This window comes from Pseudophryne corroboree, chromosome 4 (genome assembly GCF_028390025.1).
Source record: "Pseudophryne corroboree isolate aPseCor3 chromosome 4, aPseCor3.hap2, whole genome shotgun sequence".
Classification (NCBI taxonomy): domain Eukaryota; kingdom Metazoa; phylum Chordata; class Amphibia; order Anura; family Myobatrachidae; genus Pseudophryne; species Pseudophryne corroboree.
In genome coordinates, this window is record NC_086447.1 from 452,381,279 (window position 1) to 452,405,284 (window position 24,006).

General features: G+C 47.9%; 1 protein-coding gene across 1 annotated transcript in view; it reads right to left on the reverse strand.

The window, feature by feature from the left end:
* The window catches only part of MDN1 (midasin AAA ATPase 1), a 695,825-nt gene that overhangs the window by 667,770 nt on the left and 4,049 nt on the right, over positions 1-24,006 (reverse strand). Inside the window, exon 3 of the mRNA XM_063916985.1 lies at positions 20,521-20,745. Within this exon, the coding sequence (XP_063773055.1) occupies positions 20,521-20,745 (225 nt within the window). The remainder of the gene's footprint in view (positions 1-20,520; positions 20,746-24,006) is intronic.

Here is a 24,006-nt window from a genome sequence, read left to right on the forward strand (position 1 = left end):
GCTCTGTCTGGAAAAAAAACTTAGGAAAGGAGACTTACATGATAATGCTCCTAAATCTGACACTCTTCTGGCTGATGCCATTGCCAGTAAAAAAAGAACTTTAACCATTAACCACTTAAGATCTGCTCTCTCAAGTGGTTCAAACAGAGGACCCTGGAGAAATTTAAAAACTAAATGAAAATCCCAGGGAGCTGCAGGAGGAACAAATGGAGGTTGAAAATGTACTACTCCTTGGAAAAATGTACGTACATCCTGTAAATCAGCAATCTTCTGCTGAAACCATACCGTTAACGCAGAAACTTGAACCCTCAAGGAAGCAACTTTCAACCCTTTATCCAATCCTGCCTGAAGGAAATCCCAAATCCTAGACACTTTAAAGGATCTCGGATTGAAATTTTTTCCAGTACACCAATAAATATAGGCTTGCCATATTCTATGATACACACGGGCCGAAGAAGGCTTTCTTGCTCTATGCATAGTTTGGATTACTTGTTTCGAAAAACCTTTAGCCTCTAAGATAGAGGTTTCAACAGCCACGCCGTCAAAGACAGGCGATCCAGATGACTGTGACAACAAGGACGCTGCATTAGCAGATCTGGACGTCGAGGGAGCAGTATCGGTGCTTCCATGGACATCCTCAGTAGCAGTGCCGTAACTAGGCATTTTAGTGCTGTGTGCAAGAAACGGCATTGGCGCCCCCCTCCCATGCAAGATAGGGGCAGTGCGCGAAAAATATATAGGGGCGTGGCTTAATGGGGAAGGGGCGTGGCCACAAAATACTAATTCATACTACGGTGCATAGTAGTCTCCATTATTCAAATTATGCTGCACAGTAGCGCTACTACACCAGGTAGAGCCCCTTTTCCACATTACAGCAGACAGTCCCCCTTTTTCCACATTACAGCAGACAGTCCCCCTTTTTCCACATTACAGCAGACAGTCCCCCTTTTTCCACATTACAGCAGACAGTCCCCCTTTTTCCACATTACAGCAGACAGTCCCCCTTTTTCCACATTACAGCAGACAGTCCCCCTTTTTCCACATTACGGCAGACAGTCCCCCTTTTTCCACATTACAGCAGACAGTCCCCCTTTTTCCACATTACGGCAGACAGCATCCCCCTTTTTACACATTGATCGGAAGGTACAGTCCCCCCTTTTTTACACATTGCGCCAGCCAGTCCCCCCTTTTTTACACATTGCGCCAGCCAGTCCCCCCTTTTTACACATTGCGCCAGCCAGTCCCCCCTTTTTACACATTGCGCCAGCCAGTCCCCCCTTTTTACACATTGCGCCAGCCAGTCCCCCCTTTTTACACATTGCGCCAGCCAGTCCCCCCTTTTTACACATTGCGCCAGCCAGTCCCCCCTTTTTACACATTGCGCCAGCCAGTCCCCCCTTTTTACACATTGCGCCAGCCAGTCCCCCCTTTTTACACATTGCGCCAGCCAGTCCCCCTTTTTACACATTGCGCCAGCCAGTCCCCCTTTTTACACATTGCGGCAGCCAGTCCCCCTTTTTACACACAACGGCAGCCAGTCCCCCTTTTTACACATAGCGGCCTCCGGCGCTGCTCTCTCCACCACAGCGTGGCGGCGGCACACAGCAGAGGCGGCATGTAATGAGTCAATTTGACTCATTACATGTCGCTGGCCGTTGCACCCTCAGGGCAACTGCGCTGTGTGCCAGGCACACCTGGCACACACGTAGTTACGGCCCTGCTCAGTTGATCTGTGTACCAATGCCTTCTTGGCCCAGCTGGAGCTATTAGAATTATTGCTCCTTTTACCGGTTTTATCTGCCTCACTACTCTGGGTAACAGAGATATTGGCGGGAACAGATACGCCAGCTGAAACCTCCATTCTACTGACAGTGTGTCTGCAAGGACCGCTCCTGGGTCCCTTGTTCTCGATCCATACCTTGGAACTTTGTTGTTCAGACGAAACGCCATAAGGTCTCTCTCTATTAGACCCATCTGTTAATCAGTGTCTGAAACACTTCTGGGTGTAGTGCCCATTCGGTTTCCTGAATGGTGTGCCGACTGAGAAAGTCCGCTTCCCAGTTTAGTACACCCGAGACAAATACTGCTGACAATGCCGGGAGATGGAGTTCTGCCCATTTTAGAATTGGAGTTACTTTCTCTATCAATCTCTTGCTGTGAGTTCCTCCTTGATGATTGAGGTATGCTACTGCCGTCGCATTGTCTGAGCGGATCTGGACTGGTCTTCCTTGTAGATTGTCCTTTGCCTGAACCAGAGCCAAGTAAATGGCTCTTATTTCTAACAGATTTATTTGCAGGCGACTTTCCTTTGCGGTCCATTTTCCTTGGAACCATAGTCTTACGAGTACCGCCCCCCAGCCCTGCAGGCTGGCATCTGTTGTCAGGACTTGCCACTCTTTTATCCAAAAGGGTCTGCCCTTGTTTAAATGGTCTGTCTGTAGCCACCACGCTAGAGACCTTTTTACATTTACTGGAATCTTTATCATCCGCTTCTTTATCGTCTGATGATTTCCGTTCCATTTGGTCAGAATAAGGTGCTGCAATAGTCTGGAGTGGAATTGCGCATATTGCACCATGTCGAAGGTTGATACCATCAGACCCATCAGTCACATTGCTGCATGTACTGACATTGTCTGGGCGTGCAACGCTTCCTGAGCCATGACCTGCACCTTGACTATCTTTTTCTCTGGTAAGAGAACTTTCTGTAGGTCTGAATCCAATATGGCTCCTAAATGAACCATCCGCTGTGATGGATTCAGGGACGACTTTTCCCAATTTATGAGCCACCCGTGTCTCTGTAAACAAACTATCGTGTGTTGAAGATGGCTCAACAGTAAATCTTGCGACTGTGCTAAGATTAACAGGTCGTCTAGGTATGGGAATATTCTTATCCCCTGTTTACGCAGACAAGCTGCCATAACCACCATGATCTTGGTAAACACCCTGGGTGCTGTAGCTAGCCAGAAAGGCAGAGCTTGGAACTGGAAATGTTCCTGGAGGATGGCAAACCTGAGGTAACACTGATGCGACAGTGCTATAGGCACATGTAGGTAAGCATCCCGTACATCCAGAGATACCATATAATCTCCCGGTTCCATAGCCAACATTATGGAGCGTAACGTCTCCATGGTGAACTTCGAAATCCATATGTATTTGTTCAACATTTTCAGATTTAGAATTGGTCGATATGACCCATTTGGCTTCTGGATTAGAAATAGATTGGAGTAGAACCCCTGTCCCCTTTGTAATAGAGGTACTGGGACAATCACACCTGACTGCAGTAATTTTTGGACTGCTTCTTGCAGGCACTGGGCTTCGACTCTATACGAGACGGGCTGGTGCAAAAAAATCTTTGAGGAGGCTGCCTCCTGAATGGGAACCCATACCCCTGAGATACAACCTTCTGCGCCCAAGCATCTGCTGTTGACTGTTGCCATATGTGTGCAAAAAGAAGGAGTCGGCCCCCAACCCTGGAATCCTCCAGGCGGAGGCAGTCTCTTCAGGCTGACGGTTTCTGTTCAGGTTTGGAAGCTGGCTTTTTGCTAGCCCACTGCTTCCTACCCCTGGATTTAAACTGGGGTTGCTTAGGCTCCTCTTTAGCTTTCGCTTTGCTAACGAAATGAGCAAAATTTTAAACCCTTGGACTTAGGGTTATAAGCAGCCGAAAATGTAACCTTTTTCGATTCAGCCTCTGATTCTAGGATATCCGATAAAGGTTTTCCAAATAATATATTACCGACAAAAGGCAATGCTTCCAATTCTTTCTTGGATTCCACATCTGCCTTCCAGGTACGTAGCCAAACTGCTCTGCGAGCGACTACTGTCAAGGCTGAAGCTTTAGAAGCAACTGTACCTACATCAATTTCTGCTTCTTCCAAATACTGGGCAGATTGTCTTAAACGGCAAAAACGATCCTCTTGCTCCCTAGTAGAAGGAGGGATGTCATTCTCTAGTTCCTCTAGCCATTCGCCCATTGCCTTTGCTACCCAGGCCGAAGCCATAGCAGGTCTTACCACTGCTCCTACTAGAGAAAAAATATTTTTCAAAAGGCCCTCTACCCTTCTGTCTGTGACATCATTCAATGAGGTAGATGACAGTGGTAAAGCAGATTTATGCACAAGTCGCAGAACATGTGCATCTACTTTTGGAGGAACTTCTCTTTTCGAACAATCCACAGCAGGAAATGGATAATAAGAATCCCATCTCTTAGGAATCTTATACTTTTTACTGGGCGCTGCATCCATCATTTCCGTCAGCTCATCTGAAGCTGGGAATTCAGCCTTCACTGATTTTGTTAGTTTAAATACAGGTGCTTTAGCTTTTAACACTGTCTTAGCTGGCTCTTCCAACGAGAGAACAGCCTTCACAGCATTAATAAGTTCAGCTACATCTTCTGAACTAAAGCTCTGCGGCTGATCATCATACGGAGTTGAATCTATTGCATCATCATCATCCGATGTATCATCTTGTGTAGTCTGCCACACAGACGTATCTGTCTTAATATTACCTGTCCCTTGGTTGCTTGTAGAGGCTACTGGAACCAAACCATAGGAAGGGAGCTGCATGTATGGGTTCATAGTGTAACCTAACCCTTGAGGTGGTGCAACAGGAGTTAACCTGTCCGCTATTGAAGATAGAGTCTTTGCTAACATATTCCATGGTGGCTCTGTTGGTTGTTGAACCAACTCCTGTTTTTTACTTCGCTGAAAAGCTAAACAGTTTGCACACAAACCCTCATAAGTGACCAATTGATTCATATCAATTACCCCTGACTTACAAGATAAGCATGTTAGGGCTGTAGGAGTGCTTGATAAATTCTCCTCATCACTTGCCGCTCACAGACATGGTATTAACCTGTTATTGACTACACAATTTGTGACTGAAAATCACCCTATATGTCAGTATATAGAGGTGAGATCAATCTGACCACAGTGTACCTGATTTGAGGGTCAGAACAGGACTGACATTACACAGAAAAGTCAGCACACATACTAGCAGTCAGTCACATGTTAAAGCATTAGACATTGCCATATGAGAATACAACCTCCATAACAACTTATACATAAGTAGGAAAATTGTTCTTCTGTTTTTTAACTGGTTCTTTTTTCCAACATAACATGCAGAAAACACAGTAATATACAGGTCTCATATGCAATAGGTACTAAAAATTAACAATGCATACTAAGTAGAGAGAATTTTTAGTACTGTATACCCTGCCTCCGTAGAGCGGGATACAGGGAGACTCACCACACTTCCATATCCAAGCAAATACGCTCGTAAGACGCTGAGTGGATTCAGACGCTACTGGTGTACACTGCCGCTCTTGATAACTGATAACGGACACAGACGCTCACCAACGGACACGGAGCGACTTCCACGTGTATGCAGACGCTAAGGCCTGCGACTCGGTCTGGCGGGTTTATCTCCAGTGTACACAACCGCAGCGTCTAAGCTGCAACAGAGTACCCTCGTGGTAGTGTCTGAGCCGGAAGCGAAGTAATTTAGTTCATGAAACGAGAAACACGAGGGAACTGGCCATGAACTCGGAGGAGGGAAGGCCAGGAGAGCGTCTGAATCCCCCTATTGACTTAAACTCCCAGGATCGCAGCCTTTACCTAGTCCTGGCGCCAATGATCCCCGGAGCGTAGCGCTGTCGCACTCTAGATGTTCGGCGCATCAACACACTGTTTGTAGTCTCCACCAAAATCAGTGTAGCTGTGTCCTAAGAGGAAGTCCATAGACTCACCGTCTCCCCATGCTCCGGTATAACGTGCTCTGCCTGACGCAATGTGTATAACGTGCTGCCTGGAGCAATGTGTATAAAGTGCTCTACCTGGCGCAATGTGTATAAAGTGCTCTACCTGGCGCAATGTGTATAAAGTGCTCTACCTGGCGCAATGTGTATTAAGTGCTCTACCTGGCGCAATGTGTATAACGTGTTCTACCTGGTGCAATTTGTATAAGTCCTCTACCTGGAGCAAAGTGTATAACGTGCAGTACCTGGAGCAAAGTGTTTAACGTGCTCTACCTGGCGCAGTGTGTATAGGAGGTTCTACCTGGCGCAGTGTGCATAGGAGGTTCTACCTGGTGCAATGTGTATAAGTGGCACTACTGTGTGGTGTAATGTGAATTGGCACTATTATGTGGTCACGCCCCTTCCCCATGAAGCCACGCCCCTGAAATTTTGTGGCGCGCCTTTCCTATACTTTACAGTCTGGGAGGTGGAACACCAATTCACTTTCTGCCTAAGGGCACCGAAATGTCTAGTTATACCTCTGGTGCAGGGTGTTCTGCATGATACACAGCCCAGCAGCATTGTCACCCCATCCCCCCATCTTGCAACACTTTTGTAGTGTCCAAACAAGATTAAGATTAATAAGAACCTTCATTCCGATGGGACCCAGAAAAAGAAAAGTAGGACCCCAATTTTTTAAAAGTGAGGGGTCCCTGGGACCCACTTTTTTTTGGCTAAGCGCGATCACTGCACATAACCACTCCATACCCATAGCGCTGCCTGCCCCTAACCCCCTCTTTCCCCCAGTACTGTTCAAACTGCTATCAACACTTACTGCCTCCATACTCCCAGTACTACTTGCCCCTAACCCCCTTCTTTCCACCAGTACTGCCCCAGCTGCTCTCCACCCTTACCCCCTTCCTACCTGCCCCTAACCCTCCCGTTGTCCCCCAGCAGTGTCCAATCGGCTTTCTGCCTTCATCCCCCATAATATATGTGATGGGACCCAGAAATAGTGGCGTAGGACCCCAATATTTTTTTAAAGTGTGGCTCTGTAACCCATTCTTGTGACCACAAAGCGCACATATATACACAGCCATTCCTGGTCCCTTTCCCATGCTGCTCTGTTTTCTCCCTTTCTGGCATGTACTGCAGGAGGAGGCAATCTGTGGCTATGGTGCAGGTATTCGACCCAGTGGCCGTATCCGCCTTCAATCACCTCCTTTCCCCCCCAGAGAGCCACCAGTACTGCCCCAGCTGCTCTCTACCCTTACCCCCTTCCTACCTGCCCCTAACCCCCCCAGCAGTGTCCAATCTGCTTTCTGCCTTCATCCCCCTTAATATGTGATGGGGCCAGTGGAGTAGGACCCCAATTTTCTCTTTTTAAAGTGAGGGGTCTCCGGGACCCACAAATTCTTTTGCTCAGCGCGATCACTGCAAGACCCTCATCCACTCACTGGTCATCTCCAGATTGGACTACTGTAATCTCTTATCTGGCATCCCTGACAAATGCCTCACTCCAATCAATCCTCAATACTGCTGCACAGCTCATCTTCCTCTATAAAAAAAAAAACCCCACTTAATACAAACACCTCCCCTCTTATAAGCCCTACACTGGCTGCCCTTCCAAATCTAATTCAAGCTTCTCACTTTCACAAAGCCCTCACCCATCCACATCTCTGATCTCATCTCCCTTTACACTGCCCCCCACAATTGTACGCTGCCTCTCCTGCCAATTGATTACTTCCTACAAGATTCTGGCAGCAGTGCTCCCTACCTCTGGAATTCTCTACCTCTCCGTATCAGACACTCCAGTGCTCTACAAAACTTCAAACGGGTTCTCTTCTTCATCAAACCCAGCCATCTCTTATCATACCCACTGTTCCATATTAACTTCAACCACATGTTCGTCACAACTGTCTGTCTGCCCCTCCCCTTCAGAATGTAAGCTCTCACGAGCAAGACCCACTTCCCTCACATGCTTTTCCCTCTTTTAGACTATCTTCTACTCCATACTATGGCATTTAACCCTCATTTTTTGCCACCCTGATGCTTATTTCAGTGCCAAGTACCTGGATGCATAAATGTTTATATACCATACACTTGTCCTGCATGGTCTTGTACTCTAAGTAAGGGATACTGGGGTTTACTTAATACGACGGAGACGTCCCAAAGCATCCAGAACGGGTGGAGACGCCTGTAGCACCATCTGCCCAAACTGGGTATCCTCTTTGGCCAGGGTATCAAACTTGTAGAACTTCACAAAGGTGTTCCTCCTCGACCAGGTAGCAGCTCAGCACAGCTGCAAGGTCGAGACTCCACGGGCAGCCACCCAGGAAGACCCCACCGATCTTGTAGAGTGGGCCTTCAGAGATTGTGGAACAGGCAAGGCTGCCGACATATAAGCCTGTTGGATAGTCAACCTAGTCCAATGAGCAACAGACTGCTTAGAAGCAGGGCAAACCTTTTTCATATAGCACGAACAAGAAATCAGTCTTTATGATCAGAGCCTCTCTTAACATAGATCCTCAAGGCTCTCACTACATCTAGCGAATCCGGCAGAGCAGATGTACCAGAACTGGATGGAACTAAGTGGTTGATTCAAGTGGAATGCAGAGACAACTTTTGGCAGGAACTGCCGTCTAATCCTGAGTTCAGTTCTGTCCTCGTAAAAGATCAAGTAGGGATCTTACACAATAAGGCCCCCAATTCTGAGAAACGCCTAGCAGAAGCCAGGGCCAGCAATATCACCATCTTCCACGTGAGGTACTTGTCTTCTACAGTCATCAAGGGTTCAAACCAGGAGGACTATAAAAAAAATCTGACACCACGTTCAAGTCCCAGGCGACACAAACGGAGGTTGTATGTGGAGAACTCCCTGCAGGAAGGTCTGAACCTCTGGCAACATTGTCAACTTCTTTTGAAAGAAAAATCGAGAGAGCCGAAACCTGGACCTTAAGGGATCCCAGACGTAAACCCTTATCCACACCAGCCTGCAGGAAACGTAAGAGACGCCCTAAGAGAAACTCCGCAGGCGGATGGATATGTGCGTACCTCGCACCAGGAAACATATCTCCTCCAGATATGATGATAGTGCTTTGACATCACATGTTTTCTGGCCTGAACCATGGTTGCAATAACCTTTTTGGAAAGGCCTTTCCGGGCTAGGATGTTCCGCTCAACTTGCAAGCCGTCAAACGAAGACGCCGTAAGTCCGGGTAGACGAACGGACCTTGTTGTAGAAGATCCTTTCGCAGTGGCAGGGGCAAAGGGTCTGTCACAGACATGTCCAGAAGATCTGCATACCACGCCTTCCGAGGCTAATCCAAGGCAATCAGAATTGCCTGGACTCCCTGTTTCGTTTGAGCACACTCAGGAGCAACGGAGTCGAAGGAAAGAAGTAAACCGACCGATAAGGCCAAGGAGACGTCAGCACGTCTATTGACCTCACTGGAGGGACCCTGGTTCTTGAGCAATACCAGGGAAGCTTCTTGTTGAGTTGAGAAGCCATCAAGTCTATCTGTAGGCAACCCCACAAGTCTATGATCTGTTGAAACACCTGTTGGTGGAGACCCCATTCACCTGGGTGGACATGGTGACGACTCAGGAAGTCTGCTTCCCAGTTATCCACCCCCGGAATGAATATGGCGGACATTGCTCTTGCGTTTGTCTGCCCAGAGGAATAGCTTTGACACCTTTTGCATGCAGGCTCTGCTTTTTGTCCCTCCTTGTCGACAGATGTACGCCACTGCCGTGGCATAGTCGAACTGAATCTGGATTGCGTGATCCCTGAGCAGAGGAGAGGCATGAAGCAGAGCATTGTAGATCGCCCGAACTTCCAGAATGTTGATCGGAAGGAGGGCTTCTTGGGCTGACCACCTGCCCTGGAACCGAGCCCCCTGGGTGACAGCTCCCCAACCTCGCAGACTCGCATCCGTCGTGAGGAGTATCCAATCCTGAATCCCGAAACTGCGGCCTTCCAGTAGGTTGGAGGACTGCAGCCACCACAGGAGAGAAATCATGGCCTGAGGTGACAGCCGTATCATCCGGTGCATCTGACAAAGTGATCCGACCACTTGCTCACAAGGTCCAGCTGAAAAGTCCTGGCATGGAACCTTCCATACTGGATCGCCTCGTACGAGGCAACCATTTTTCCCAACAATCTGATGCAAAGATGGATGGATACCAGAGTAGGCCGAAGAACCATGCAGACCATCTCCTGAAGTGTTCTCACCTTATTCCTCTGGTAGAAACAACCATTGGGCAATAGTATCCAGCAACATTCCCAGGAACAGGAGCCTCTGAGATGGCTCCAGGTGGGACTTCTGCAAATTGAGGATCCACCCATGGTGTGACAGAAGCTGGAGAGTGTGGTCTATATGAAGCAGTAAAAGCTCCTTGGACCTTGCTTTTAACAGAAGATCGTCCAGGTAAGGGACAATATTGACCCCCTGGTCCCTGAGCTGGAATATCATCTCCGCCATCACCTTTGTGAACACACTTGGAGCTGTAGATAGGCCGAACGGTAGCGCCTGGAACGGGTAGTGATCGTTCAGCAGGGCAAACCTCAGGTAGGCCTGATGAGGAGGCCAAATCGGGATATGGAGATAGGAGTCTTTTATATCCAGGGATACCATGAACTCCCTTTCTTCCATGCCCGCAATCACCGCTCGCAAGGATTCCATCTTGAACTTGAAAACCTTTAGATAAGGGTTCAAGGATTACAGATTCAAAAATAAGATTTTACTTACCGATAAATCTATTTCTCGTAGTCCGTAGTGGATGCTGGGACTCCGTAAGGACCATGGGGAATAGCGGCTCCGCAGGAGACAGGGCACAAAATAAAAGCTTGAGATATCAGGTGGTGTGCACTGGCTCCTCCCCCTATGACCCTCCTCCAAGCCAGTTAGGATACTGTGCCCGGACGAGCGTACATAATAAGGAAGGATATTGAATCCCGGGTAAGACTCATACCAGCCACACCAATCACACCGTACAACTCGTGATCTGAACCCAGTTAACAGTATGATAATTTTAAAGGAGCCTCTGAAAAGATGGCTCAACAATAATAACCCGAATTTTTTGTAACAATAACTATATACAAGTATTGCAGACAATCCGCACTAGGGATGGGCGCCCAGCATCCACTACGGACTACGAGAAATAGATTTATCGGTAAGTAAAATCTTATTTTCTCTAACGTCCTAAGTGGATGCTGGGACTCCGTAAGGACCATGGGGATTATACCAAAGCTCCCAAACGGGCGGGAGAGTGCGGATGACTCTGCAGCACCGAATGAGAGAACTCCAGGTCCTCCTCAGCCAGGGTATCAAATTTGTAGAATTTAGCAAACGTGTTTGCCCCTGACCAAGTAGCTGCTCGGCAAAGTTGTAAAGCCGAGACCCCTCGGGCAGCCGCCCAAGATGAGCCCACTTTCCTTGTGGAATGGGCTTTTACTGATTTTGGCTGTGGCAATCCTGCCACGGAATGTGCAAGCTGAATTGTACTACAAATCCAACGAGCAATTGTCTGCTTTGAAGCAGGAGCACCCAGCTTGTTGGGTGCATACAGGATAAACAGCGAGTCAGTTTTCCTGACTCCAGCCGTCCTGGAAACATATATTTTCAAGGCCCTGACAACGTCCAGCAACTTAGAGTCCTCTAAGTCCCTAGTAGCCGCAGGTACCACAATAGGTTGGTTCATGTGAAATGCAGAAACCACCTTAGGTAGAAATTGAGGACGAGTCCTCAATTCCGCCCTGTCAGAATGAAAATTTAGGTAAGGGCTTTTACATGATAAAGCCGCCAATTCTGACACACGCCTAGCTGAAGCCAAGGCCAACAGCATCGACACCTTCCACGTGAGATATTTTAAATCTACCGTAGACAATGGTTCAAACCAGTGTGATTTTAGAAATCTCAACACAACATTGAGATCCCAAGGTGCCACTGGAGGCACAAAAGGAGGCTGTATGTGCAGCACCCCTTTCACAAATGTCTGAACTTCAGGTACTGAAGCCAGTTCTTTCTGGAAGAATATCGACAGGGCCGAAATTTGAACCTTAATGGACCCTAATTTTAGGCCCATAGACAGTCCTGTTTGCAGGAAATGCAAGAAACGACCCAGTTGAAATTCCTGTGTAGGGGCCTTCTTGGCCTCACACCACGCAACATATTTACGCCAAATGTGGTGATAATGTTTTGCGGTTACTTCCTTTCTGGCTTTTACCAGAGTAGGGATGACTTCTTCTGGAATGCCCTTGTCCTTCAGGATCCGGCGTTCAACCGCCATGCCGTCAAACGCAGCCGCGGTAAGTCTTGGAACAGACAAGGCCCCTGCAGTAGCAGGTCCTGTCTTAGAGGTAGAGGCCACGGTTCGTCCGTGAGCATCTCTTGAAGTTCCGGGTACCAAGACCTTCTTGGCCAATCCGGAACCACGAGTATAGTTCTTACTCCTCTCCTTCTTATGATTCTCAATACTTTCGGTATGAGGGGCAGAGGAGGGAATACATACACTGACTGGTACACCCACTGCGTTACCAGAGCGTCCACTGCTATTGCCTGAGGGTCCCTTGACCTGGCGCAATATCTGTCCAGTTTTTTGTTTAGACGTGACGCCATCATGTCCACCTTTGGTCTTTCCCAACGGTTTACAATTTGGTGGAAGACTTCTGGGTGAAGTCCCCACTCTCCCGGGTGAAGGTCATGTCTGCTGAGGAAGTCTGCTTCCCAGTTGTCCACTCCCGGAATGAACACTGCTGACAGTGCTATCACATGATTTTCCGCCCAGCGAAGAATCCTTGCAGTTTCTGCCATTGCCCTCCTGCTTCTCGTGCCGCCCTGTCTGTTTATGTGGGCGACTGACGTGATGTTGTCCGACTGGATCAACACCGCCTGACCCTGAAGCAGAGGTTTTGCTTGAATTAAGGCATTGTAAATGGCCCTTAGTTCTAGAATGTTTATATGAAGAGATGTTTCCATGCTTGACCACAAGCCCTGGAAATTCCTTCCCTGTGTGACTGCTCCCCAGCCTCTCAGGCTGGCATCCGTGGTTACCAGGATCCAATCCTGAATGCCAAATCTGCGGCCCTCTAGTAGATGAGCCTTCTGAAGCCACCACAGGAGAGACACCCTTGTCCTTGGCGACAGGGTTATCCGTTGATGCATCTGAAGATGCGATCCGGACCATTTTCCCAGTAGATCCCACTGAAAAGTTCTTGCATGGAATCTTCCGAATGGAATCGCTTCGTAAGAAGCCACCATTTTTCCCAGGACCCTTGTGCACTGATGCACTGAGACCTGTCCTGGTTTTAGGAGGTTCCTGACTAGCTCGGATAACTCCCTGGCCTTCTCCTCCGGGAGAAACACCTTCTTCTGGACAGTGTCCAGACTCATTCCTAAGAACAGTAGACGTGTCGTTGGAATCAGCTGCGATTTTGGAATATTTAGAATCCATCCGTGCTGACTTAGCACTACCTGAGATAGTGCCACTCCGACTTCTAACTGTTCCTTGGTTCTTGCCCTTATCAGGAGATCGTCCAAGTAAGGGATAATTAAGATGCCTTTTCTTCGTAGAAGAATCATCATTTCGGCCATTACCTTGGTAAAGACCCGAGGCGCCGTGGACAATCCAAACGGCAGCGTCTGAAACTGATAATGACAGTTTTGTACTACAAACCTGAGGTACCCTTGGTGAGAAGGATATATTGGGACGTGGAGATACGCATCCTTGATGTCCAGCGACACCATATAGTCCCCCTCTTCCAGGTTCGCTATCACCGCTCTGAGTGACTCCATCTTGAATTTGAACCTTTTTATGTAAGTGTTCAAAGATTTTAGATTTAATATTGGTCTCACCGAGCCGTCCGGCTTCGGTACCACAAATAGTGTGGAATAATACCCCTTCCCCTGTTGTAAGAGGGGTACCTTGATTATCACCTGCTGGGAGTACAGCTTGTGAATGGCTTCCAGAACTGCCTCCCTGTCGGAGGGAGACTTTGGTTTTGTCTGAGTCTGCTTGTAAAGCCCCAGCGTCATGCTGAAGACTTGGCAGAAGCAGGGGAGGGCTTCTGCTCCTGGGAAGCGGCTGCATGGTGCTGCCTTTTTCCTCTTCCTCTGCCCTTGGGCAGAAAAGAGTGACCTTTTGCTCGCTTGTACTTATGGGAACGAAAGGACTGAGTTTGAAAAGACTGTGTCTTTTTCTGTTGATGTGAAGTAACCTGGGGTAAAAAGGTGGATTTTCCAGCCGTTGCCGTGGCCACCAGGTCTGTTAGACCAGCCCCAAATAACTCCTCCCCCTTATACGGCAATACTTCCATGTGCCGTTTGGAATCTGCGTCCCCTGACCACTGTCTGGTCCATAATGCTCTTCTGGCAGAGATGGACATTGCGCTTACTCTTGATGCCAGGGTACAAATATCCCTCTGCGCATCACGCATATATAGCAATGCATCCTTTAAATGTTCTATAGTTAACAGAATATTGTCCCTATCCAGGGTATCAATATTCTCAGTCAGGGAATCCGCCCATGCGACTCCAGCACTGCACATCCAGGCTGATGCGATTGCTGGTCGCAGTATAACACCAGTATGTGTGTATATACTTTTCAGGATATTTTCCAGCCTCCTATCAGCTGGTTCTTTGAGGGTGGCCGTATCAGGGGACGGTAACGCTACTTGTTTAGATAAACGTGTGAGCGCCTTATCTACCCTAGGGGGTGTTTCCCACCGTGCCCTAACCTCTGGCGGGAAAGGGTATAGTGCTAATAACTTATTAGAAATTAGCTGTTTTTTATCGGGGGAAACCCACGCTTTATCACACACCTCATTTATTTCCTCAGACTCAGGAAAAACTATTGGCAGTTTTTTCACACCCCACATAATACCCGCCTTTGAGGTATTTGTAGTGTCAGAAAGGTTCAATGCCTCTTTCATTGCCGTGATCATGTAACGTGTGGCCCTACTGGACATTACGTTTGTCTCGTCACCGTCGACACTAGATTCAGTATCTGTATCTGGATCCGTGTCGACCCACTGAGGTAGCGGCCGTTTTAGGGCCCCTGAGGGTGTCTGAGACGCCTGAACAGGCACTAATTGATTTGCCGGCTTTCTCATGTCGTCAACAGTTTTTTGTAAATTGCTGACATTATCACTTAATTGCTTAAACACAATCATCCAGTCAGGTGTCGACTCCCTAGGGGGTGACATCACTAACACAGGCAACTGCTCCGCCTCCACCTCATTTTCCTCCTCATACATGTCGACACACGCGTACCGACACACAGCACACACACCGGGAATGCTCTGAGAGGACAGGACCCTACTTAGCCCTTTGGAGAGACAGAGGGAGAGTCTGCCAGCACACACCCAGCGCTATATATATATATATATATACAGGGATAACCTTATATAAGTGTTAATCCCTTATAGCTGCTGTTAATCTAGTTATTTGCTGCCAAAATGCCCCCCCTTCTCTTTTTTACCCTGAATCAGATGCAGTACTGCAGGGGAGAATCAGGGAGCCGTCCTTCCAGCGGAGCTGTGAGGGAATAATGGCGCCAGTGTGCTGAGGAGATAGGCCCCGCCCCTTCACGACGTCCTTAACTCCCGCTTTTTTGTGTAAAATGGCAGGGGAAAAAATACATCCATATAGCCCTGGAGCTATATGTGATGTATTCCTTTTGCCAGCTAAGGTATATGTGTGTTATATTGCGTCTCAGGGCGCTCCCCCCCAGCGCCCTGCACCCTCAGTGACCGGAGTGTGAAGTGTGCTGAGAGCAATGGCGCACAGCTGCGGTGCTGTGCGCTACCTTAGTCTTGAAGACAGGATGTCTTCTGCCGCCGCTTTCACCGGACCTTCGTCTCTTCTGGCTCTGTAAGGGGGACGGCAGCGCGGCTCCGGTGACCCATCCAGGCTGAACCTGTGATCGTCCCTCTGGAGCCAACGTCCAGTAGCCTAAGAAGCCCAATCCACTCTGCACTCAGGTGAGTTCGCTTCTTCTCCCCTTAGTCCCACGATGCAGTGAGCCTGTTGCCAGCAGGACTCACTGAAAATAAAAAAACCTAACTAAACTTTTATTCTAAGCAGCTCTGGAGAGCTACCTAGTTTGCACCCTTCTCGGCCGGGCACAAAAATCTAACTGGCTTGGAGGAGGGTCATAGGGGGAGGAGCCAGTGCACACCACCTGATATCTCAAGCTTTTATTTTGTGCCCTGTCTCCTGCGGAGCCGCTATTCCCCATGGTCCTTACGGAGTCCCAGCATCCACTTAGGACGTTAGAGAAATGGGCATTACCGAACCACCCGGTTTCGGTATCACAAACAGGTTGGAGTAGTAACCTTGTCCCTGTTGTCGTATCGGCACTGGAACAATGACTTGGGATTGGACTAATTTTAGGATGGCCTATTGCATCGTAACACGCGTATCCTCCAAAGCTGGTAAGCTTGATTTGAAAAATCATTGGGGATGAGCACTGTTGAACTTCAGATTAGAAATGAGGTCCTTGACCCAGGTATCCTGGCAGGAATTTTCCCAGATGCGGCTGAAGTGACCCAACAGAGCACCCACCTCGAGATCCCCTCGGGGTGTGTGGGTATAGACATGCTGAGGCCTTAGTGGAAGCTGTACCAGTGCTCTCCTGAGAACCGGCGATCACTGGTTTTCTTGTCTTACCTCTGGTGCCTCTAGTCACGCTGGAAGAACCTCTGGCCCTAGATCTAAACCTTTTAGACCAAAAGGACTGGGTAGACAGCCCCGGGTAAGAACGCCTAGCCGGCGGGCTCCAGAGGGGAGAAACGTGGATTTTCCCACAGTAACTTTAGAAATCCACGTACCCAATTCCACCCCAAAAAATAATTCCCCCAAAAAGGGGAGAGACTCTACACTGCGCTTGGCTTCTGCGTCTGCTATCCACTGACGCAACCACAAGGCCCTGCGCGCTGACACTGCCATAGCAGTGGTCCTAGCATTAATATTGCCTACCTCCTTGAGAGAGTCACACAGGACGCGTGCAGTGTCCTGAATGTGCTTCAGGAGAGACACTGTAGTGACATGGGGCATATTCTCCACCCCCCCCAACCCCCCCCTGAATCTGGGTAGCCCAGTGATGAATGGCATGAGTCATCCAGCAACCCGCCATGACCGGCCTTTGAGACAGACCCGCTGCTGTGTAGGTAGACTTTAGTGTAGTCTCTATCTTCCTATCCCCAGAGTCCTTCATAGCGAAGGAGCCCGGGGCCAGCAGTACCGCTTTTTTGGATAGGCACAAGACTGATATGTTCACAGTTGGGGGTTCTTTACAGAATTTTCTGCCTTCAGGAGCCAATGGGAAAGTGTGTAAAAACCGTTTTGACACATGGTATTTTTTATTTGGATTTTTCCAGGCTAACTTAAACAAGTCATCTAACTCTGCAGAATCAGGGAAAAGGACACTGGGCTTGTTCTGTATGAAGAAAAACGACTGCTGTGACGCAGCATCCTCTAGAGCAGGCTTTTTCAACCAGTGTGCCGTGGCACACTAGTGTGCCGCAACCAGTTGCAAGGTGTGCCGCGGAGCCAGAGCAGCTTCCTGCACCTTCAGAGTGAACTGTTGGCCCGGGCTCTTCTTAGAGGATCAGTCATGCTCCGCCGTGACCTATGCCTTGATGACGCGGCAGTGTGATATCATAGGTCACGGCCGCCGCATCTCACCACCCACCCAGCCCACCCGCCTGTATACACATCTTTCAGTTCCTGCCTGCATCCACAGCTTTCCTTGCCCACCCACATCCACACCTGCTCGACCGCCCGCTGCTCAGTATTCGCAGCACTTCACTATGAGCTAACCAGTAGGGGCTAATATTTATGTTATTTCTCCTGTGGGCAACAATAGGATTTATGGGGGGGAACAATGTGAATAATTCATGTGGGGAGCAATAGGATTTATGTGGGGAGAAATGTGATTGATTTATGTGTGAGCAACATGATTTATTTGGGGAGCAATGTAACTTTTTTTCTTCTTTTTTTTTCTGTCGGGAACTGATGGTGTGCCTTGACAATTTTAAATTATTGTTTGGTGTGCCGCGAGTAAAAAAAAAGGTTGAAAATCACTGCTCTAGAGGGAGCTTTAACATCCCTTATAGCCAAAATTAGGGGTTCAATACCCTGTGCATAAGGGGAATCCCTAGTAATAGGTTCCAATTTCATCCCCCACCTCCAGTATTTCCTCATCTGAATCAGATAGTAATGCAGGCAACCTACACTATTCAAAAAAATAAATGGAACACTTAAACACAATGTAACTCCAAGTCAATCACACTTCTGTGAAATCAAACTGTCCACTTAGGAAGCAACACTGATTGACAAGCAATTTCACATGCTGTTGTGCAAATGGAATAGAACAGGTGGAAATTATAGACAATTAGCAAGACACCCCCAATAAAGGAGTTGTTCTGCAGGTGGTGACCACAGACCACTTCTCAGCTCCTATGCTTTCTGGCTGATGTTTTGGTCACTTTTGAAAGCTGGCGGTGCTTTCACTCTAGTGGTAGCATGAGACGGAGTCTACAACCCACACAAGTGGCTCAGGTAGTGCAGCTCATCCAGGATGGCACATCAATGTGAGCTGTGGCAAGGTTTGCTGTGTCTGTCAGCGTAGTGTCCAGAGCATGGAGGTGCTACAAGGAGACAGGCCAGTACATCAGGAGACGTGGAGGAGGCCGTAAAAGGGCAACAACCCAGCAGCAGGACCACTACCTCCGCCTTTGTGCAAGGAGGAACAGGAGGAGCACTGCCAGAGCCCTGCAAAATGACCTCCAGCAAGCCACAATTGTGCATGTGTCTACTCAAACTATCAGAAACAGACTCCATGAGGGTGGTATGAGGGGATCAGTACGTAATCCCGCTGGACGGGATCCCGGCGGTCGAAATCCCGACGCCGGAATCCCGACCACACAATCCCGACAGGGGTGGCGAGCGGAACGCAGCCCCTTGCGGGCTTGCTTCGCTCGCCACACTGTGGGCACGGTGCCTCGCTATGCTCGGCACACTATTATATTCTCCCTCTATGGGTATCGTGGACACCCACGGAGGGAGAATGTGTCGGGATTGTAGCGGTCGGGATTCCGGCGTCGGTATTTCGACCGCCGGGATCCCGTCCAGCGGGATGTTGACCGCATCCCGGTACGAGGGCCCGACGTCCACAGGTGGGGGTTGTGCTTACAGCCCAACACTGTGCAGGACGTTTGGCATTTGCCAGAGAACACCAAGATTGGCACTGGCACCCTGTGCTCTTCACAGATGAAAGCAGGTTCTCACCGAGCACACGTGACAGAGTCTGGAGATGCCAAGGACATCCTCCAGCATGACCGGTTTGGCAGTGGGTCAGTAATGGTGTTGCGTGGCATTTCTTTGGGGGCCGCACAGCCCTCCATGTGCTCGCCAGAGGTAGCCTGACTGCCATTAGGTACCGAGATGAGATCCTCAGACCCCTTGCGAGACCATATGCTGGTGCGGTTTGCCCTGGGTTCCTCCTAAATGTAAGACAATGCTAGACCTCATGTGGCTGGAGTGTGTCAGCAGTTCTTGCAAGACGAAGGCATTGATGCTATGGACTGGCACGCCCGTTCCCCAGACCTGAATACAATTGAGTACATCTGGGACATCATGTCTCGCTCCATCCACCAACGCCACACCACAGACTGTCCAGGAGTTGGCAGATGCTTTAGTCCAGGTCTCGGAGGAGATCCCTCAGGAGACCATCCGCCACCTCATCAGGAGCATGCCCAGGCGTTGTAGGGAGGTCATACAGGCACGTGGGGGTGGGGGAGCTGGTCAGCCCTTGCAGCCAGATCTGCAACACCTTGCTGCAATTGTTGTGTTTTTTGAGCATTTGCTGTGAGCCGAGATGACATATCAGACATCATATTTTTAATGGCACCTAGCCAGGAAGGCTCTTGACTCACCTCTGGACCCCATCTATACCCCATTGTCTCCCCAATATCCCTCAAAGATGTTAGAGAAATAGAGCAAGTTGCAGTTTGTACTATATTGATCACCCTACCCCCTCTACAGAGCACGTAGAACAATCCAAGCAATATACAGAATTGACAAGCAGACAAAAAAGGAAGTGTATCATAACTATTAATAGCTTTTGTTAAGCTATAAACATAACTGTTCAAAAAAGATCCTACTCTATTCCTGCAAGACACCTATATTATAATTTTGACCTACAGATAACACTACGTAAGCGGTCAGTAGGGTCCAGCTACAACCACTAACAAAGAGGTGGTGCAACAGAAGGTAAACAGACCACAAGCAAGCGGTTTCAGCGGTCAGTAAATGAGCCTGGTGGTGGCTGCATTTATTATGCTCCTACGGGAGGCGGTCAAGATCCCGCCAGACGGAATCCCGGCGGTCGAAATACCGACGCCGGAATCCCGACCTGTACAATCCCGACATTCTCCCTTCGTGGGTGTCCACGATACCCATAGAGGGAGAATATAATAGTGTGCCTGCAGTGTGGCGAGCGAAGCGAGCCCGCAAGGGGTGCGTTCCGCTCGCCACCCCTGTCGGGATTGTGTGGTCGGGATTCCGGCGTCAGTATTTCGACCGCCAGGGGGCCCGTCCAGCGGGATTTAGTACTGATCCCGCTCCTACAACTGGGGCAGGAGTACTCAGTTATAGCAGTAAAGAGATAGTAAGAGGAGTGCCAAAACAAATCTGTAAAGCAAACACCCCCAACAAGGAACAAAGCAAGCTCATACTAAGAACTATAGCTAGCAAAATCTTATACTATGGAAAAATACTCACCAACGGACAGCCAAATCATGACTTTTCAATAGAGGTATACAGACGCTCCAGTCCCACATGTCTCTGAAGGAAGGCTTATCCTGTTGCAGAAATCTGTAAGCTGCTTCCATCAGTTCTCGCAGTTTTATCCGTCTGCGCCCATAACGGACTGTGCTGGAGTCGCAGCTTTCTAGGAAAAGTCTATGGAACACTGGTGAGGCCTTTTGGAAATATCGCAATGCAAATCTATTCAGAAAAGAAAAATAATTATTACATTTAAAAAAAATGGGCAACTTATCTTACACTTCGAAACAATCCAGGAAAATAACCGAGATACACAATAATATAATTTGTGTATGTGAATGTATAAATCAGGCCCATTGTCAAAACTCGAACACCAAAAGGTCGACCGTGTCACAATGTAACCTGCAGTCAAAATATGGGCAGGTGTAAATGCTTTGTCATTAATTAACTAAGCATGGAATTAGCACTACCATGCTGGTCATTTATTTAATGCTACTATGAAGGGGTTTTCTCTGGTGGGTGCGAGATCATGGGGTCGATTCAATTCGGCAACAGATGAATAGCGCCGGGAATTAGCTCCCGACGCTATTCAATTCAGCTAAAGTTAAGTCGGCAAATGCCCGTTCTCGTCGTCTTAACAGGTAGTTTTGACGGGAGAAAGGGCATTCTCCGACTTAACTACCCGCGGCGATGCTGATTCCCGACAGAATCGGCCTCGCGCCAGCCTCGCGGCAGCTCTTTTGTTGGTTTTCTTCTCACCCCCCGGGGATGAGAGAATTATTCCCGACAATTGCGGGTAACTAGTAGCCGATTTGAATAGCATCGGGAGCTAATTCCTGGCGCTATTCATCTGTTGCCAAATTGTATCGACCCCCATGGTTTTTATAATGTGACACTTAGGGACTTATGACAACATGGCTGACATGCTAGGATGACCGATTGCACATGTGTAACTCACTACGATATTATCTTTTACATTTGCCCATTATGACTGGTCAGCATTAATAGGGCAGGGCACCATTAACAGGGCAGGGCACAGAGGTGCTGGGCAGGTAGCACACGTGCATAAAAAAAAAAAAGTTACAAAAAAAAAAAATTGCCGCTATTGGAGGCAGGCTGTTTCAGCAGGGTGCCGTTTGCCCTTTAAATAACAGCCTAGCATGAAGACTAATTATAAAGTATTTTGTCTTTGTCAACATGACTTTTGGTAACCTTATGCTTTATCTAATTTTAAATATCAACATTTTGAGTCAACATTTATTCAGTGTCTACAGTATGTCAATGTCCTCATTATGTCCCTGTCAACACAGAGTCTTCATATTGATTGGAGACATATATTGGTGGATTCAAATTGTTTTCTTGGGGCACCCAAAGTAAAAGGGTAGCAGTCAGAGCTGTTGGTCCGATCAGAGCCCAAAAGCAACGGGTTTAGTAGCGCAATGCAGCTAAACTGAACTAAAGTCCTGCCCACTACATAAAAAGTACAATTTGTGCTTCCAAACAGAACACACTTTCAACATTTCTGCTCACAACCTCTCATCTCTGTTGACCCCACCCCATCCCACCCCCAAAATCTGACTTGTTCTCCTTCCCCCTGTGGGGTCATGTGACGATTACACAGGGAGGGCGCTAGCTCCAAGCAATAACAGGTGTCTTCGCCCAACTTCCCATCTCTGTCACCCACTAAAACAGCCCCCCATCTGTCTCTCCTTTCCCCCCAACCCATCTCTCTTATCCGTCACTCCCCTCTCCCATCTCTGTCCACTAATCACCGCATGTGAAGGGGGGGGAATTGCAGTCTCTACTCTGGCAGGGATCGAGCAACAGCGCTTGGCTGGGGAAGAGTGGGTGAGGCTGAAACTATCCAGCAGGCAGTGACAGTGAGAGTTGTGAGTGGATCGAGCTGTAGATAGGATTACAAAATTATGGGCAATTCTGTGTTTGCAGAATAGCAAAAAAGCAACATCAAATACATTTATTCTTTTTGCAAATAGGGTAATAACGGGCTGCATTTGCATGTATCACACATATGTTGGACAGCTCTATTCTTACACTGCAATTTACATGGCTCTTCCAACTCCAAATCTCTGCACTTTTTTTATCTGCTCTATCTGCAGGGCAGCACTGTTGCCAGTTATTTCCTTGTTTTTGCTTTGCTCCCAACTTAGAATCAGCCCCTATGTTAGCATAAAGTAGAACCCAAATATGTACAGTACCATTCAAAAGCTTGGAGACCGCTACTCATTCGATGGTTTTTATTTATTTATTTTAATTATTTTCTACATTGTAGATTAATACTGAAGACATCAAAACTATGAAAGAACACATATTGAATTATGTTGTAAACAAAACACAAAAAAAAAAGGGTTGAACAAATCAAAATATGTTTTATATTTTAGATTCCTCAAAGTAGCCCCCTTTTGCTTTGATGACAGCTTTGCACACTCTTGGCATTCTCTCAATCAGCTTCATGAGGTAATCACCTGGAATGGTTTTGAATTAACAGGTGTGCCTTGTCAAGAGTCAATCTGTAGAATTACTTGCCTTCTTAATATGTTTGAGACCATCAGTAGTGTTGTGCAGAGGTAGGGTTAGTACACAGTGGATACCCCTATTTGACTACTGTTGTAATCCATATTATAGCACGAACCACTCAACTCAGCAAAGAGAAACGACAGTCCATCATTACTTTCAGACATGAAGGTCAGTCGATACAGAAAATTTCAAGAACTTTAAATGTATCCTCAAGTGCAGTTGCAAAACCATCAACGCTATGATGAAACTGGCTATTATGAGGACCAAGAGTAACCTCTGCTGCAGAGGATAAGTTCATGAGAGTTACCAGCCTCAGAAACCGCTACTTTACAGCACCTCAGATTAGAACTCACATAAATTCTTCACAGAGTTCAAGTAGCAGACAAATCTCAACATCAACTGTTCAGAGGACACTGCGTGAATCAGGCCTTCATGGTTGAAATCCTGCGAAGAAGCAACTACTGAGGATGATCAACAAGAAGAAAATTGTTTGCGGTAAGAAACACAAGGAATGGACATTAGACCAGTGGAAATCTGCACTTTGGTCTGATGAGTCCAAATTTTAAATTTTCAGTTCCAACCACCCTGTCTTTGTGAGACGCAGAGGTGATCGGATGATTTCTGCATCTGTGGTTCCCACTGTGAAGCATGAAGGAGGAGGTGTGATGGTGTGGGGGTGCTTTGCTGGGGACACTTGGCGATTTATTCAAAATTCAAGGCACACTTAACCAGCATGGATACCACAACATTCTGCAGTGCCATGCCATCCCATCTGGTTTGTGCTTACTGGGACCATCATTTGTTTTTCCAACAAGACAATGACCACAAACACACCTCCAGGCTATGTAAGGGCTACATGACCAAGAAGAAAAGTGATCGAGTGATACGTCAGATGACCTGGCCTCCACAATCACCCGACCTAAAATTGAGATGGTTTGGGATGAAATG